This window comes from Tympanuchus pallidicinctus, unplaced genomic scaffold (assembly GCF_026119805.1).
Source record: "Tympanuchus pallidicinctus isolate F22 unplaced genomic scaffold, pur_lepc_1.0 scaffold57, whole genome shotgun sequence".
NCBI classification, from domain to species: Eukaryota; Metazoa; Chordata; class Aves; order Galliformes; family Phasianidae; genus Tympanuchus; species Tympanuchus pallidicinctus.
The window spans coordinates 78130-94604 of record NW_026294777.1 but is presented as its reverse complement, the minus strand read 5'-3'; the positions used below and the strand labels follow the sequence as shown (position 1 = coordinate 94604).

At 50.2% G+C, this 16475-nt stretch overlaps 1 protein-coding gene across 2 annotated transcripts in view; it reads right to left on the bottom strand.

The window, feature by feature from the left end:
* Positions 1–1213: 1213 nt before the first annotated feature.
* The window catches only part of GOLGB1 (golgin B1), a 41356-nt gene continuing 26094 nt past the window's right edge, over positions 1214–16475 (bottom strand). For both annotated transcript variants that reach the window (XM_052705383.1, XM_052705384.1), the window contains 9 exons: positions 14180–16130; positions 11884–12062; positions 10484–10649; positions 9510–9641; positions 7524–7682; positions 7303–7397; positions 6348–6482; positions 3506–3611; positions 1214–2826 (listed from right to left, as the gene is read on the bottom strand). In XM_052705383.1, coding sequence (XP_052561343.1) covers positions 2692–2826; positions 3506–3611; positions 6348–6482; positions 7303–7397; positions 7524–7682; positions 9510–9641; positions 10484–10649; positions 11884–12062; positions 14180–16130 — 3058 coding nt within the window. In that variant the 3' untranslated portion in view covers positions 1214–2691. The remainder of the gene's footprint in view (positions 2827–3505; positions 3612–6347; positions 6483–7302; positions 7398–7523; positions 7683–9509; positions 9642–10483; positions 10650–11883; positions 12063–14179; positions 16131–16475) is intronic.

Below are 16475 nucleotides of genomic sequence, written 5' to 3'. Positions count from 1 at the left end.
AACCCAAACATATGCATTACGTATCCATATACCCACATGTCTGCATGGATATGGATGTATAATCCACAGATAACCTGAGGTAGGAATACAGGAAGGATCCAGGTGAAGAGCCCTAAGCGTGTTCACACAAACTCTCCCTTCGCTGCTCACTGCTGGAAATGCCCAATTGTGGAACAGGCACAAACCACTTCTGCACCAAGTGAACTTCTGAAACCAAATCGACCTCCTTTCAGAATGAGTCAAGTGATGCAAAGAAGGGCTCCTGGAGCACTCAGCTCTGTGCGGCCCGGCCTGATGCTTCCTGCAGATTAGGCAGGCAGGGCTGCAGTGCCCACACCAGAGGATGCAAAAGGTTGAGATGTTTGAAGCAGAAACCATCAGCTGAAGTCCCACGGCTTCCATCAGAGCTGTTGGCCATGCTGTGACATCGGAGCAGGAGCTCCTTCGAAGCTTCTTGTTCATTTATTTAATCCAAGCTTGAACCGTTCCGTATGGATGCCACGTCTTTAACAAATCCAGTTCACCCAAACGGTCTCATTTCAGCTGTGTGGATGGGCAGGCCCTGAATTTGAGTCCTCTGAAGAAAACTCACACCACAGGCTCTAAGGAAACTTACCTTACCTGTAGTTCTGACACCCATTAAATGCAGCGGGGCCATCGTTCTTGCAGCACCCTATAATTAACTTCTGTTCCAATGGCGTTGTCAGATTGTAGCAGTGAACATGAAGAGTCTTCTTTGGCTATGAAGGATGGAGGAGGATGGCGCTGCACGTCCCACCCCAGGCAGCAGCACAATTGAGGGATATGATTTAGTGAGAGCTATTGGGGGTGGCTGGATGGTTGGACTGGGTGACCCTGCAGTCATTTCTGCCCTTGGTGTTTGTGTGACTCTGTGATTCCAGCCCACGGGCACCAACCACCACGTCTTCCCTGTGGGTTGTACAACTCCAGTGCAGGGTTGGGTTACACCTGAGAGTAAATAAAAGCAAAACCCAACAGACCTTTGGATTTATTGGAGCTGCTTTTTAAACCACAGCATTCTTAACTTTTTTGGTCATGGCAGCCAGAAGCTGAAGATGCCAAAAGGTGAGAGGGGAAAGGGCCTCTGTGTGGGCATTCAATCAGAAGAAACAGAGCTGAAGGAATGAACACATAAGCAAATGCACACAGAGGGCTGTGGAGACCTGATGCTCACATGGGGACACAACGCAGCTTTCATCTGAAAAATAACCTTTATTATATACAGGAGCACGCGCCCCAGGAAGATATAGGCAAAGTTTTTGGTCACAGACGCAGCTGAGAAAGTCAGAGAGATCATCAGGTGGAACACAAAGGGAGATGCAGTGCCCACACCGCCAGAGATCCCGTTGTTTCAGGTACAGTGATGAATTCAACCCACCTTCAAAGAGGCTCTGCAGCAGCTGGGCACTGCTGGGTTACCAGCAGCATCAGAACCCCTCCTTCCCAGGTGGGAAATGCAAGCTGAGCGCTGCGCCACGAAGCAGCCAGGACCCTCCCTGCAGGGACCTGAGCGCAACGCAGCTTGTAGCCAACAGCAGGAAGCTCAGCTCAACCAGCCCTGCATTCAACATTCTCCCTTTGGAAGAGGACCGTCCCCATTCTACGACAGTGCAAGGAGTTCTATAGGAAAGCACAGCTTCCCACGCATCCCATACGATCAAATCCATCCACAGTTTACCTCAGAGTCAGAACAGCCCAGGGCCCAGCGCCAGCGCTGCACAATTTCTCTATAAGCAGTGACACCAAAGGCCCAGAACTCCTTTCCCTTCCCCAGCGCTGGGGGAACCCTTTCAGTTCAGGATCTTCTGCCTCTGACTCTGGCCCCTGTGCTGGAACCACACGATGGAACCCTCCAACACAGCCCATATGGGTTTAAGCTGGCGCAGCGGGAGCACAGCTGCTCTCCTTTTGAGAGCACTTCAGTAAGCGAGAAGTGAGAGATAAAAAGCTCTTGCCTCATATTCAATAATTACATTTCTGAAGCTATTTTACAAGGCTGTCAGAGCAGACATACAGCTGTCTTTAAACGCAGTGCTCAGCAGGTCCAGATGTACTCATTTTGGCCCTACTTCAACCGTAGATGTAACTGAGCAGGAAATGTGAAGTTCACATTCCTTAAAGTGTCACAGTTTCTTTAGGATGTGCATCTCAAGCAGCGCTGAGCCACGGAGCAAACGGGAGACGTGAGGAAGGGAAGGAGCTTCCCTCCCTGGTGCACAGCTCCAGAGCTTCCCCCCGAGCTCAACGGACTCAGGATGAGGGTGAATGAAGATCTGGCATTTCCTGGAAGCACTGAAGAATTGCAGCAATTCAGGAAGAATTTACTCATTCCTACCGCGGTAAAAACGCTCTGTAAAATGAGCGGTGCTCCCTCCGGGTACAGGAACAGATACAGTGATTGTCAGCAGGAGGGACCCCAGCTCCGAAGATGTGCTGCTCAACCATTTAAAACCACGGCACGAAGTGAGAGATGTCCTGGAAACACAGCAGGCAACAGCCCTGCCTGCTGCCCATCCCAACAGCGAGCAGCCGGCGCACGCATCAAGCGCCGGGCAGCGCTGCCCACAGGGCACTTGGGGAGAAGGCGGTGGGCGAAGCTGCCCTGCGGATGGGGAGTGCTGGCCCAGCATCACAGAGGGCTGCGGCTCAAGGAAGGGCTGCTGTTCCTGCTCAGAGGTGGCCTGTGAAGCACAGGAAGAGCAGGACGTGAAGAGCGAGCAGGTACAGGGCCGCCAGCATGGGCAAATGGGTCCTGGAGCGGAAGAGAGAGCGGAAGAGGCGCCGCAGCCCAGGGATATTCCGAGTCTGCAAGAGGGAAAGAGAGGTTGGTCGAGCACCAGGAACGGCCGAGTGCCCAGCGACTCTCCCCCACAGTTCTGACCACAAAGAGAAGTTTAAGCTTATCAGCACGAACTTCTCCAAACCCATTCCGTGGCAGATCTGACCTGCAGAGCCACGCTCCCCCATCAGGAGAGCTGCTCTCTTCAGATTTTCTGCCAGCCAGCTTCTCTTCAATTTCAATTTCTTCAAGAAAGGGCACAAAACGTCTCCCCTTATGTCTGCTCCTTACAAACATCTTAGCCCCTCAAGTGAAATATAAGCAAAGGGACCAATGGTACTTTTCTGCTATAAACTCGAGCTCCTAGGAATCCCAGCTCACCCTGCTCTCCAGGCTGGAGGAAGGGAATGTGTATTTGTTGAGATCTTTCAGCCTCACCACTGAAAGGACTTCAGGGCCTGCTGAGCAGGGCTGCCCTATGGTGATCCCCCACAGGGGCCCTTTGGGGTCCTCAGTCAACACCAGCTCTCCTGGCAGAGCCACAGAACAAAGAAACCAGCAGAGCAAGCTGAGAGCAGAAAGCCACACAAACCCGCTACCCAAACTGACTCAAAGATGCCCACAGCAGAACTTTGCTGCTGTAGGCTCACAGTTCTCAGCTCACGTTTCCTTACACCATTGGCAGCTGTGAGAGAAAATCCTTACTTTGCTGAAATCATTATCCGTGGAGTCAATGAGCAAGGAATGCTCGTGACCTGGAGCCATACTGATGCTGGTGCTTAGGGAGGACGTCCACTCACTCGACTCCAACCTGGCACAAAACAAACACACGACCATGAAACCAACGAGCAGAACCACGGGGTGACCCAAGCAGCAACAGTCTGATTTCCTCAGATGTGGTTTCAAAATGAAGTCATTCCCAATTTCGGGAGGGTAGTGGAATTGGGACAGAGTTGTTATCTTGTGACCTCCATACAAATTATACACAGGAGGGCTCAGCTGCCGCCCCTGGAGCCCTTCTTTCCTCACCCATCTCCCATCACTTTTACAGCTCCTCAATTTCTTTTGGTGCCGCTTTTTCTTTGCAGGAATTACAAACTTGGACTTACCTGAGGTGTCTGTTTGGCTGTCAGTGGAATTTCATAGTGTGTGACTCACCAGAAGCCAAGGCAGGTGACTGAACTCTTTCAAATGCCATGAAATGAATTTGGAAGCCAGCTCTGCCCCCAGCAGTGCTGGTTCTTGCTAACTATTTCCCAGTGACAGACTTTCAAGGGTGGTAAGATACTGTTAAAGCACGAGAGCAGCACTGTCAGTATCAGTGATGTGAGATCAGGTGATAAGAAGGGAGGGAACTTCCACAGACTTTAATGCTGGAAGGGGTATCATTGCCTGAGTTGTGTAGCAGCTGCCAGTATTCCCATCCAGATCATTATTTTTTGTCAGAATAAGCATTCGTGTCAGAAGGAAAACCTCAACGGTGATGCAGAAGATTCTAATAGTGAGATTTACTTGAATTGCTGCACTAAAACTGCTAGGGGACTCATGCAGCACAAGAAGCTACAACAAAACTCAGTGACCAAATTCATTTCTGCAGTCAACAACAAGACAAAGGCACAGGGCTCGCTGCTCCTCAGCCTGACATCCAGGCCAGGTCAGCCTCCTTTTCTCTACTGACTACAACAGCATCTCTCAAGCAACCCAAGATCCAGGGTGCTGTGGGTATGGAGAACAAGGTGTTGCAGCAAAGAGCTTGGGAGGGGGCACATAAGAAGGCACAGGGGGTGGCATGTGGACCTTCTAATATTAAATGGCTGCTGAAACACAAACAGGAGGAAAAAAAACCTGCCAGCCCAAAACTCCAGCTGAGCATCAGGACCAAGAAGTAACCAAACCTGGGATGCAATCCTGAAGTCTTCATACAGGAGGCATCCTGAAAACAACACCCCACTGACAGCACAAACCCAGAAAAGGAACAACTCACTGCCTGAGCAAATGGGAATCCAGGTGAAAAATTAACTCTTGTTTAAAGGAAATTAATGGAAAGCAGCAGCAGCAGCACCTACTGACTGCCTCTGGAAGAAGAATGAACCCAACAGCAACAGCCCATTGCCTCCAAGCAGCAGCATCCTACTCCCCCTTATGTCTCAATAACATACAAAGGGGCTGCTTCTCATCCAAGATAGAGCTCCTCTCTAAGAGAAATGCTGCATGTACTCCTTTGTTTTCTGTCTGGGCAGAGAGGAACCCAATGAGGTGTGGAGTCTTGCAGCTGGGGATGGATAACTGCATGCATCAGCGCAGGTCGGGGCATGAGGAGCTCTGCAGAGAAGGACCTGCGGGTCCTGGTGGGCAACGGGTTGGCCGTGAAGCAGCGCTGTGCCCTGGTGGCCAAGGAGGCCAATGGGGTCCTGGGGTGCATTAAAAGGTCGAGGGAGGTGATCCTCCTCTCCGCTCTGCCCCGGTGAGGCCACATTGAGAATCACGAGTCCAGTTCTGGGCTCCCCGGTTCCAAAAAGATGGGGAATCTCCTGGAAGGAGTCCAGCAGAGGGGCCGCAAAGAGGATGAAGGGCCTGGAGCATCTCCTGTGCGAGGACAGGCTGAGAGACCCGGGGCTGCTCGGCCCTGGGGAAAAGGAGGCTGAGAGGGGATCGTGGAGGGTGATGCTCCTGAAGCTCTAAAGGGAGGTGGAGGCACAGGGATGAGGCCAGGCTCCTCTCGGTGCTGTGCAGCCAGAGGACGAGGAGCAATGGCCCCCGACTGGAACACAGGGAGTTCTGTGCTAAGATGCAGAACTGCTTTCCATCGGGGTGACGGAGCAGAGGCACAGGCTGCACAGAGGGGTGGTGGGGTCTCCTTCTGTAGTGATATTCCTCTACAGAATGCCACGACCTCTCAGGATGCCAACCTGTGCAACCTGTGCAGGGAACTGCTTTAGCAGAGGTTGGGCTCAGGGATCTCCTGAGGTCCCTGCCAACCCTGCACTTCTGTGACTCTCTGATCACCCCATGCCATCCCAACCCCCTGCACGACTTTTTGCCTTAGCAAAGGGACTGAGTGCAAGGGAAATTGCAAACCAGGGGACTGAAGATGAGGAAAGTGGGGGGGAAGGATAGCCAGACTGAAGCTGAGCCAAGAAAGGGGCAGAGGGAAAAGGTCTACCCTAGGTTAGTTGTTTCTCAGTATCCAAAGTTTATGTCTTTTTGGCAATAAATTTAAATGTAAGGAAATTTCTCAATTCAAGACTTTTTGTTTTACTCATGACAGACAGGTGATTACTGAGGAGACAAAACCCCTGGAAATATCAAAAAACTTTTTTTTTTTTTTTAAATCTTCAGCCAATTCTGATCCCACAAATTATATTTTCTGATGGTTTGCTTCACTGGGAAAGCTGGCATTCCTGGCCAGAATTCATCCTACCACAGCTTTCACTCAGTTGCTGCAATCTGCCTTTGTCTACAACCGAAGCACAGACACAGAGCAGTCATTTGGGGAGCTGGGATCTCACTCTTAGGCCATCTCTGCCCCTCTGACCACTGTCCCCACCTGCTGATCTGATCCTGAGCTGCTGAGAGCGCTTCCTCGGCAGCCACGCGCCGCTCGCGCTCCTCCTCCAGCTGCTCCTCCAGGTATCTCAGATCTTGCTTCGTGCTGCTATGTAAGTGCTCAGTTTCGGACAACCTGTCAGAAAATAAGCAAGCATGTGTCAAAGAGGGCTAATTCCTGGCCTGCTCTGCTTCTGTTCTATTTACTGAGGCAGGAGGTGAACAGACGCCAGCTCTCTTCCACTTTGCACAGAAGACAGCTGTTTTTCAGTACCATACTTGAATTATTTGGAAAGCAGGAAGAAGAGCAGCCTCTAGAAGCTCCTGTGTCACATCAGAAAGGAGTGTATGTGATCCTACCTTCCAGAAGCTGTTTACAAAGGGCACCAGGAGCCACATGCTAGATTTCAATCGCAGACACATTCCCGGGCTAAAAGCATTGAGACTGTGCTAATTCATACACCTGGAAGGTCACTGAACTTCCTGGAAGTGAACCTGGAAGGCCCATCAAATCAGAGATGCCAATTTGGCTGCTGATGGTCCATCATAACCTGCTACTACAAGTTTGGGTGTGAGGCACTGGCACAGGTTGCCCAAGGAGGCTGTGGATGCCCCATCCCTGCAGGCATCGGAGGCCAGGCTGGATGTGGCTCTGGGCAGCCTGGGCTGCTGGTTGGCGACCTGCACACAGCAGGGATTGGAACCAGATGAGCACTGTTTTTGCAACCCAGACCATTCTATGACTTTATGATCCTATGTTTGCTCTCCATTGCTTGAAGTCCTGTGCAAGGAGACATTGCTAAGCACAACCTTGCAGCATGTGTGACAGCTCCTCCACTGGGCAAGGTCCTGCTGGGGAACAGAAGTGCTGAGAGCTCAGATGGAGCAGCCCAGCCAGGCTCCTGCCAGCCCCAGGACCTCCATCAGGACTCAAACCCCTCCTGGTCCCACAGTACCTCAGCTGCAGCTCCTGGAGCTCTGGTGTGTAACTGCCTCCAGGCTCATTCTTTTCTTGGGGTGCTCCGGGAGCAGCGTCAGTTGCAAACGACCCCTAAGAGAACATAAACACACGGCAGAGGATGAATGAAGAGGACAGAAGCCAGCCGCTGCGCTGCTCTCTTAGCGGGGCCACCTGCAGGAAGTCTTGCCCTCCCCCTCCCTTTACAGGGACCCTCACCATGCTCTTGTCTGCAGCCTGCAGCTCCTGGAGCTGCTTCTCCAGCACCAGGCAGCGGCTCAGAACCTCGCTGTACTGCTGGTGACTCTCACAGATGCTTCGGCCGCTACTGCGCAGTTGGAGGGAGAGGGCGTTTTTCTCTTCATAGACCTGAGACAGCTGAGAAGACAAATCCTGAGTCAAGAGCTCAAACATTTCTGTGACAGCAAAACTGTTTTCCGTGTAACTGAGGGTAAGAATTCTATTGAGAATGTAGGTGCTGCCACAGTGCCCCTTTCTAAGGTCCTCCCACAGCAGCTCACAGAATCACAGAATCACAGAATCACCCGGGTTGGAAGGGACCTCAAGGATCATGTAGTTCCAACCCCACTGCCCAGCAGGGCCACCAAACATCCACATTCAGATCAGGTTGCCCAGGACCCCGTCCAACCTGGCCTTGAACACGGCCAAGGACGGGGCATCCACAACCTCCCTGGGCAGCCTGTTCCAGGGCCTAACTACTCTCCTTGTGAAGAACTTCCCCCTAACATCCAACCTCAATCTTTCCTCCTTCAACTTGGATCCATTTCCCCTCGTCCTGCTGTTGTCAGCCCTTCTGAAGAGTTTACTCCCCTCCTGGCTGTAGGTTCCCTTCAGGTATTGATAGGCTGCAATGAGGTCACCCCGCAGCTTCTCTTCTCCAGGCTGAACAAGCCCAACTCCCTCAGCCTGTCCTCATAGGGGAGGTGCTCCAGCCCCCTGCTCATCTCAGTCGCCCTCCTCTGGACCCTTTCCAAGATCTCAATGTCTTTCTTGTCCTGAGGGCTCCACACCTGGACACAGGACTCCAGGTGGGGCCTCACAAGAGCCGAGTAGAGAGGGACGATCACCTCCCTGTCCCTGCTGACCACCCCTCTCCTGATGGAGCCCAGGATCCCATTTGCCTTTCGAGCTGCCAGAGCGCACTGCTGCCTCATGTTCAGTCTCTCGTCCATCAGGACCCCGAGGTCCTTCTCTGCCGAGCTCGTGGCAAGGTCTCCAGCACAGGTGGCCCTAAAACATCCACACGATGTAAAGATTGTCCCTTGCTCCTCTCTTCCCTCCCAGAATTACATCTGTGGAAGCGGCTGACATAAGACCCAAAACTTCAAGCCAGAGGAACCTTCGGTTCAATACGGGGAAGCAAAAATTCTGCACCTGATGGAAAGTCCATGCACCAGCACAGGACTGTCAGAGAGTGCCAAGGCAACAGCTCTGCTGTGAAGGACTGGGGAGTTACAGCAGCTGCCCAGCTGAGCACAGCCCAGACAGCTTCATTGGGAGCAAGGAACATTGTATTCTGGGTTACACCAGGAGAAGCAAGGCCAGCAGACAGAGGAGAGTTACTATCTGCTCTGCTTGGTAACCAGTAAGAGCACACCTGGCACACAGTGACCAGTTTTGGGTCCTTCATTTCAAAATGGAGAAAGAAATGAGAAAGAGTCCAGAAAAAGGCTACAAAGATGATGAGGCACTGGAGCGTGTGATGGCCGTGAGAGCTGCACTGCTTTCTCCTGGGAAAGAGAAGGCTGAAGTGTGCAGCAGTTCCCAATTACTCTGAAGGGAGCCATAAAGCAGAGCCAAGCTCTTTGGCAGCAGCAGCAAATATAATAAGGGACTTATTTGTGGCTTGCAAAAACAAAATCATTCTCACTGAAAGTGAAGAGCAGCATTGGACAAGGACCCGGAGAGGTTTGGAAATGCCTTTTCTTGGAGGTTTCCACCACTATGGTAGGCAGGGGCATGGATGATCCGATCTGACAGTGCTGGCAGCACTGCTTTGAGCAGCAGGACAGCGTAAGGGATCACCTCCAGAAGTCTCTTCTAACCACTGCTGACTCTGTGTACCTTTGGTGAATGCCCACACGAATAGGAAGCCCTATTCCTCCTCCACGAGCCCCACTGAAGGCTGCCTACTTCCCCACATCCCTCAGCCCAAACTCTGCAAGCAGGAAGCACGGCTGGTACCTTGCTGTTTAACTGCTGAATTCGGAGCTCTTTTTGGTGCAGCTCCTTCAGGCTGTCACTTAGCTGAGCCTTCAGATGTTTGGTCTCTGCTTCAGGGCTTGAGAAGTCCCCCCTCACTGCTTCTGGATTGAGCTGACAGGGAAAGAACAACAAAGAATCACCACAGGACCATCTGTGTCCATTTCCACTCCTAGCCCTACACTGTTCCCTCACCTGAAACTTCATCTGCACTCTGGGGAGTGGGGGAAGAAAAAATATCAGGTGCACTTGGTTCTAGACTTCTCTTTACATATCTGCACGTGAGTCTGAGGGATAAGAGAGGATTCTCCCCTCCTCACCAACATAAAAGTCTGTCACCAGAGCATTACAGATGTTGGCAGGACAGCTCTGCCCTGCTGTAATGCTCTGCACATGCAGCTGGCGAGCAGACCAGCAAAGCAAAACACTCAACAGATTCCACTCCACTTTCAGAACTGTCATATGGAAAAAGAGGGCAGAAAGTATAACTTTCAACCCTCAGCCCCTCTGGGCATGAGCCAGGATTATACATTTCTTCCTAATACAAACAGCAATAAAAATCCTGTAAAAGACTTAGAAATCAGAACGCGGTATTACAAAGGACTAAAACAAAAAGGAAGATTTCAGGTTCAGAAGAGTGTGAGAAGCAATTCTAAAATCATCAGATTGGAAGAGCTGAGAGGTTCCAGAAGGAACTGCTCAGAGGGAACTCAGGTGCCCAGGAAACCCCATCTCTCCCACTGTCCCAAACGTCAGGAACGAAGGGGGGAGCACATAAGGTTAGGGCAGAGCTTTCTGAAAGCTTCAAGCTGTGCTGTTGGCATAGGCCTTGCAGGGCACACAGCAATACCAACACCAGTCCACGTGATGTCTGACCTCCAACATCCAAATACAACCAACAGGCCCTCATTTGGTTGGATTTCCATGCAGTACAGAATCTGTGCTCTTCCACCGACCTTCTTTTGGTACTGCTCCTCTACAGCTGGAGCCTTGCTGAGGGGCAGCCTCATTTCTTGCACGACCTGCTGCAAGTGGCTCAGCTGCTGCTCTTTTTCTGCTATGAGCACCAGGTATTGCTCTTTGATGCTGCCATTCTGCTCTTCCCAGGTAGTTTTCTCTTGCCTGCAAGGCATCACGCAAAGGAAATTAAAACAGTAATTAACAGTACCACATACAACATCCATTTACCCAGCTCAGAATAAGCCAAGGAGGATTCCAACTACATCTTATCATTACCCCATGCCAGATAAGAAGTTGGATGTCAAGGACAAACTAAATCAACACCACTTCAGCACGGGAACCCTCACATCAGGGCTAAGGATGTTGTCTCCATCGGCACCACCTCGGTCAAATGTGCACATGAGAGCCACTGCATGGATTCCAACACACAGACATGGGCCTTGGCTCCACCTGAGCAGCAGGAGCTACCCAGGAAATGAGCCTCCAGGCTCAGTCATTCTCTCACTCATTCCTTTGGGATCTCTGAAGAATCTGAAATTACTTCTGTCCCATTTCTACAACAGAGCACGTTTGCCTGACTGGGTTGGGTCCAGGAGGGGATGACAATTCACCAGCCTTAAATTACAGCCTTTCTTAATCGAAGACATAAAGCAAGTGAAACAAAGGATTAAATCATCATATAAAATGAGTATTTTCTATACAATTACATCGGATAATAAAGAGTGTTCATTTCATTGTCAGCTCGGAACGGAGAGCACTATGATTATATACAAATCAGCTGCAGTACAAGAAATAGGTGATGCTTCCTCTGAAACAGATGATATTGGCCAGCATTGGAGGAAATAAATCACAGAATGATAGAATGGCCTGGGTGGAAAAGGATCACAGTGCTCATCAGCTCCAAGCCCCTGCTGTGTGCAGGTCGCCAACCAGCAGCCCAGGCTGCCCAGAGCCACATCCAGCCTGGCCTCCAATGCCTGCAGGGATGGGGCATCCACAGCCTCCTTGGGCAACCTGTGCCACTGCCTCACCGCCCTCTGCATGAAAAACTTCCTCCTCACATCCAACCCAAACCTCCCCTGTCTCACTTTAAAGCCATTCCCCTTGTCCCATCACCACCCACCCTCACAAACAGCCATTCCCCTTCCTGTTTATCTGCTCCCATCAAGTAAAACCAAAAAGGCCATTAAACTACTTTGCATGGGCATTTCCCTCCAGTGTGTCGGGCTGTAAATCCCCTCCCTAAGTCTGATGCAAAGATCTGGACAAGGAAACGTGTGCCTGCTCCTGACGAGGGCAGGCGATGCAGTGCAAGTAAGGCAGAGGCGCCCAGGGCTTTGCTTTCCAAAAGGACCCATTGCCATCTCTGAGGCATCAGGAGAAAGGCGATTCTCACCTTAGCTGCTGAAGCTCCTGCTGGTAGGAAATGCACTCGTGCTCCAGCTGCTCCTGGCGGCGGTGCTGTTCATCTGCCTCTTGCTGGTACTCCTGCACTTGTGCCCTCAAGCGAGAGTTTTCAGCTGATTCGACCCCAACTTGTATGTATTGCTGCTGTAGATTCTTCAGCTCCCTCACCTTTAAGTAAAGGGAAATATTGCTACGAATGTTAACTGAGCAAGCAGCTACGTCTGTTATTTACATGCATTTAAGAACACTTTTTACTGCAGCATCACATCCAAATGACAGAGACAATGGAAGTTCACATCAACTACTACAGCAACCTACTAAGAAGAGTTCAGCAGAAAAGCACCTCCAAGAAGCCTGCTGTGTGGAAGAGGGCAGTGAGTTGAGAGCTCCCATACAGACGTGACACACATCAGCAGCACTGCACAGTTCAAGAAAGCAGAAGGTAAATAAATCTAGAAATAACTGAGATCACACAGAATCACCCGGGTTGGAAGGGACCTCAAGGATCATGCAGTTCCAACCCCCCAGCCCAGCAGGGCCACCAAACATCCACATTTAGACCAGGTTGCCCAGGACCCCGTCCAACCTGGCCTTGAACACCTCCAAGGACGGAGCATCACAACCTCCCTGGGCAATGGAGGTGCTGATGGACAAGTGGGACGTCATGGACAGTATCACAAAGTATCACAGAAAGGATTATCCTGAGTTGGAAGGGACCCACTGGGGTCACCGAGTCCAGCTCCTGGCTCCACACAGCACTGCCTCAAATCAAACCATGTTTCTGAGAGTGCTGCCCAAAATCTCTTGCTCTGTTTGATGTGTGATGTGATGCGTGATTGCCCACCCTCTGATTTGTCAAGGTCTCTCTGCAGGACCTCTCCACCCTCAGAGGATTCTGCAGCTCCTTCCTGTTCAGTGCTGTCCCCATGCATATTCAGCATACCTTCAAGCCCTGCACCAAGGTGTTGATGAAAACACTGAAGAGCTCTGCAGAACCCCACCAGTGGCTGGTTGCCAGCCTGAAGGAACCCCATTGACTACAACCCTCTGAGCCCAACCTGTCAGTGCTCAAGAAAGACTTAGATGTGGTACTGAGGGATGTGGTTTGGTGGGGTTACATTGGTGGTGGGTGGATGGGGGGACTGGATGATCTTGGAGGTCTCTTCTAACCTTGGTAATTATGATCAGCCAACTGTTCACCCATTGCATCACTCATTGGATAGCTGTATGCTGGAAGGACGCTCGGAAACAGCCTCAAAAGCTTTACTGAAATCCAAAGCAATGACATCAACTGGCTTCCCTTGCTCAGCTTCGTGGGTACTTTGCCATAGAAAGAGAATAAGTTGGTTGCAAAGTAATAAAACAAAGTAAACTAAGAGCAGATATTAGTGGAAAATCACAGTAAAAAAATCAGTCATCTGAGCAGCAACTGGAAGTGAAATGCACTGAGCTACACTGTGCCAAAGAGCATGCAAACACACATGAGGTATGCAAGTAGAGATGACAGAACGAAGGTGCAATGGCTTGGGCCTGTCTTGACAATCATCTGCCAGGAGGAGAAATCTACCACATGCTTAGATTTCTAGAAGAGACTGCAGAACTGACAAATCAAATGCACGAGCTGGCATTGATGTGGCCTAAGCAGACTAACAGAGAGCACATCTCTTACAACAGGGCTAAGAAGAGAAAACGCCTTGAGAAGTTAATAATGAAACCGTAGTTCAGCTTCCATATGGTCACAGAGGCTAACAGATGACACGTACTGAGTCCACAGGATCTGATGGAGTGCACCCAGAGGTGATGAGGTCATTGGGAGGCAACTCTCAACTACTTTGATCACGATGATCAGAGGGGCTTTGGAAGGCTGGAAGAAATGGCATCCTTACTTCAAAAAGGGCAAGGAGAAGGATGGAGAAAGGCAGTCTGCTCAGCCTCACCTCAGCCTTACCAAGGAGATGGAGCACTAATCCTGGAAACTACTTCCAGATACACAAGAGAACAAGTTGACCAGAGGAATTGTGGAAATCCTCCTCTGGAGATATTCAGAACTCAAGCAGACGTTGCTTTGGTCAACCTGCTCCAGCCAACGCTGTCAGAGCAGAAGGGTGGGATAGAAGACTTCAGAGCTCCCATCCAACCTCAGCTCTTTCGAGGGTCTGTGAGGATGATGGTATGTTTTTAACTCTGTGAAAGACAACGTCTAGCTGTGCTGAATTTTAAGATCTGAAGAACCGAATCTCATGTAAAGCTTTAAATAAGAATGGGAAAAGAAAGCAAGGACTTACTAATCTGTCTCTGTCGTTCTGCAGGGAGGACAGAGCCTTCTTAAGACTCAGCACCTCTGATGGAGTTGTGGCAGTGCTCCCTTCTGCTTGCTGCCTCACTTCTTCCACCTTCCGTGTTCTGTCCAGTTCATCCAGCAGCCGGTCTCTCTCGTCCTGCAGGCTTGCCATAGCCTTGGAGAAAGATTTGACTTGGTTGGAAGAGCCTTCCAGTTCTGAGGACAAATGGAGAAGCTCATCGTCTTTGGCTCTGATCTTCTGCTTCAGATCCTCAATCTGTGCCAAGAGACCTCTTTCATCAGCAGCTTTCTGCATTTCTGTAAGCTCAGACTTCAGCGTATCTCGGTCCCGGGCAGTGGAATTTTGCTCCTCTTGTAACTGAAGCATCTTTTTCTGAAGATTCTCCACTAGATTTTGTTGGTCCCCTAAGTCTGCAGAATATTTCTGTTTCAAAGCTTGAAGCTCCTCGTTGGTCTGGTCCCAGCTATCCTGAAGAGAGCTCATGGACTTCCCAAAAGACTGAATTTGGGCTCTGAGATCTTTGTTTTCATCTGTGACTGCAAGAAATTTCTGTTCCATTTCCATGAGGTCCCGTGCCAGCTCTGCTACTCTCTCTTCTGCTGTTTCTGTTTCATTCCTCATTATCCCAGCGTCGTGATGCAGGTGCTTCAATTCCTTTCTGAGCCTGTCCTCAGCCTCCCCCACTCTCCTGGTTGCATCCTTCTGAACACTTACTAGCTCCTCCTCAAGTTCAGTTATCCTTTGCTGTGAGAGCACAAGCTTACGACGCAGCTCTTGTGCCTCTTCCTCTTGGGCCTTGAGCTGTGCTTGACACTCCATGACAGGGCTTCCCTCAGTTAATGCTGTCACCTGGCTCTGAGCTCGGGACAGAGAGGATTTAAGGGTTTCAACCTCTTGAGACATGCTGACTTTATCCTCTGCCAAGACTTCCACGCTCTTCTTGAGATCGTCCTGCGTACGCTCAGACTCCTTCAGCTGCGTTTCCACGATTGCCTTCTCCTTTTCCAGAGCCTGGATTCGCTGAAGCTGAGTTTTGAGAAGCTGCTTCTGTTGGGAATCCTTAATTGAAATTAATTGGTTCAGATCTTCTCTGTACCTCACCAGGTCTGCGCTCAGCTTGGCGTTCTCCGAGTTGAGGTCATCCATCCGGCTATGAAAAACTCTGATTTCCTCCTTCAGCTTGTTGTTCTCAGCAGCAGCCTCTTGGATTATCTGGTCTTTGTCCAAGATGATAACGAGGTGGCGCTCCTCCAGCTGCTTGTACTCTCTCAGTATACGGTCTCTGTCGTCTTGCAGAGATGACATGGACTTGGTGAAGGAGTCCAGTTGTGCCTTCTGCTGTTTACTTTCTTCTCTGATCATTTTCATCTTCTCAGTGAGATGATCGAGTTTATCGTTAAGTTTGCTCTTCTCAATTTCCAAAGCCTTTTTATCTTCTTCTTCCTTGCTTAGCCTACGCTCCAACAGTGTGATGTCTTCAGAATGCTGCTGCTGTAATTCGCTCAGAGCAGCCCCAACTGCTTCTTCCTTGGCAGACAGCAAACTAACGATCTTTTGATCTTTGGCGCTCGTTTCTTCATGCAGCTTGTTTGTCAGGTCCTTGGAAGCCTGCAGATCAGCTTCCAGCTGCTCACAGCTGAATTTAAAATTCTGGATGCTGTTCTCTTGTTGCTTGACCATGCTCTCCAACTCTCCTCTAACCAGTTCACATCTGGCAAAGGAACTCTGCAGGTCAGCAAGCTGGTCTTTCAGGCTCCGGATCTCTGACTCCAGCTTCTGCTGTTCATCCTGGGACTCACTGAACAGTTTCTGAGACCCTTCCAGCTGAGTTAAAAGCTCTTTTTTTTCTGCCTGCAACATTTCACATGTCTCTTGATGCTGCTGAATCTCCCTCCTGGACTCTGATTCCCAGTCTTTCTTGTTGCATTCCAGCCTGAAAAACAGAGAAGGGAAGATCAGACCCAAATCAATGAGGTATTTCAGGATCCAAAACCACACTAACAATTTTCATCGATTATATTAATTGAGAAAAGCCACCAAATTAGTTTTCCAGTGATTAGCACTGAATCAGGCTTCCAAAGGGAGTGACTGAGTCACCATCCCTGGAGGCATTTAAGAGATGTTTATGTGGCACTTAGGGAAATGGCTTAGTGGTGGACTTGGTGGTGTTATGTTGATGTTTTAATTCAATAGCCTTAAGGGTATTTTCCAACCCAAATGATGCTACAGGCACATTAGCAACGACACGATAGTCCTTTCTAGAATGTGCAGCTACTGA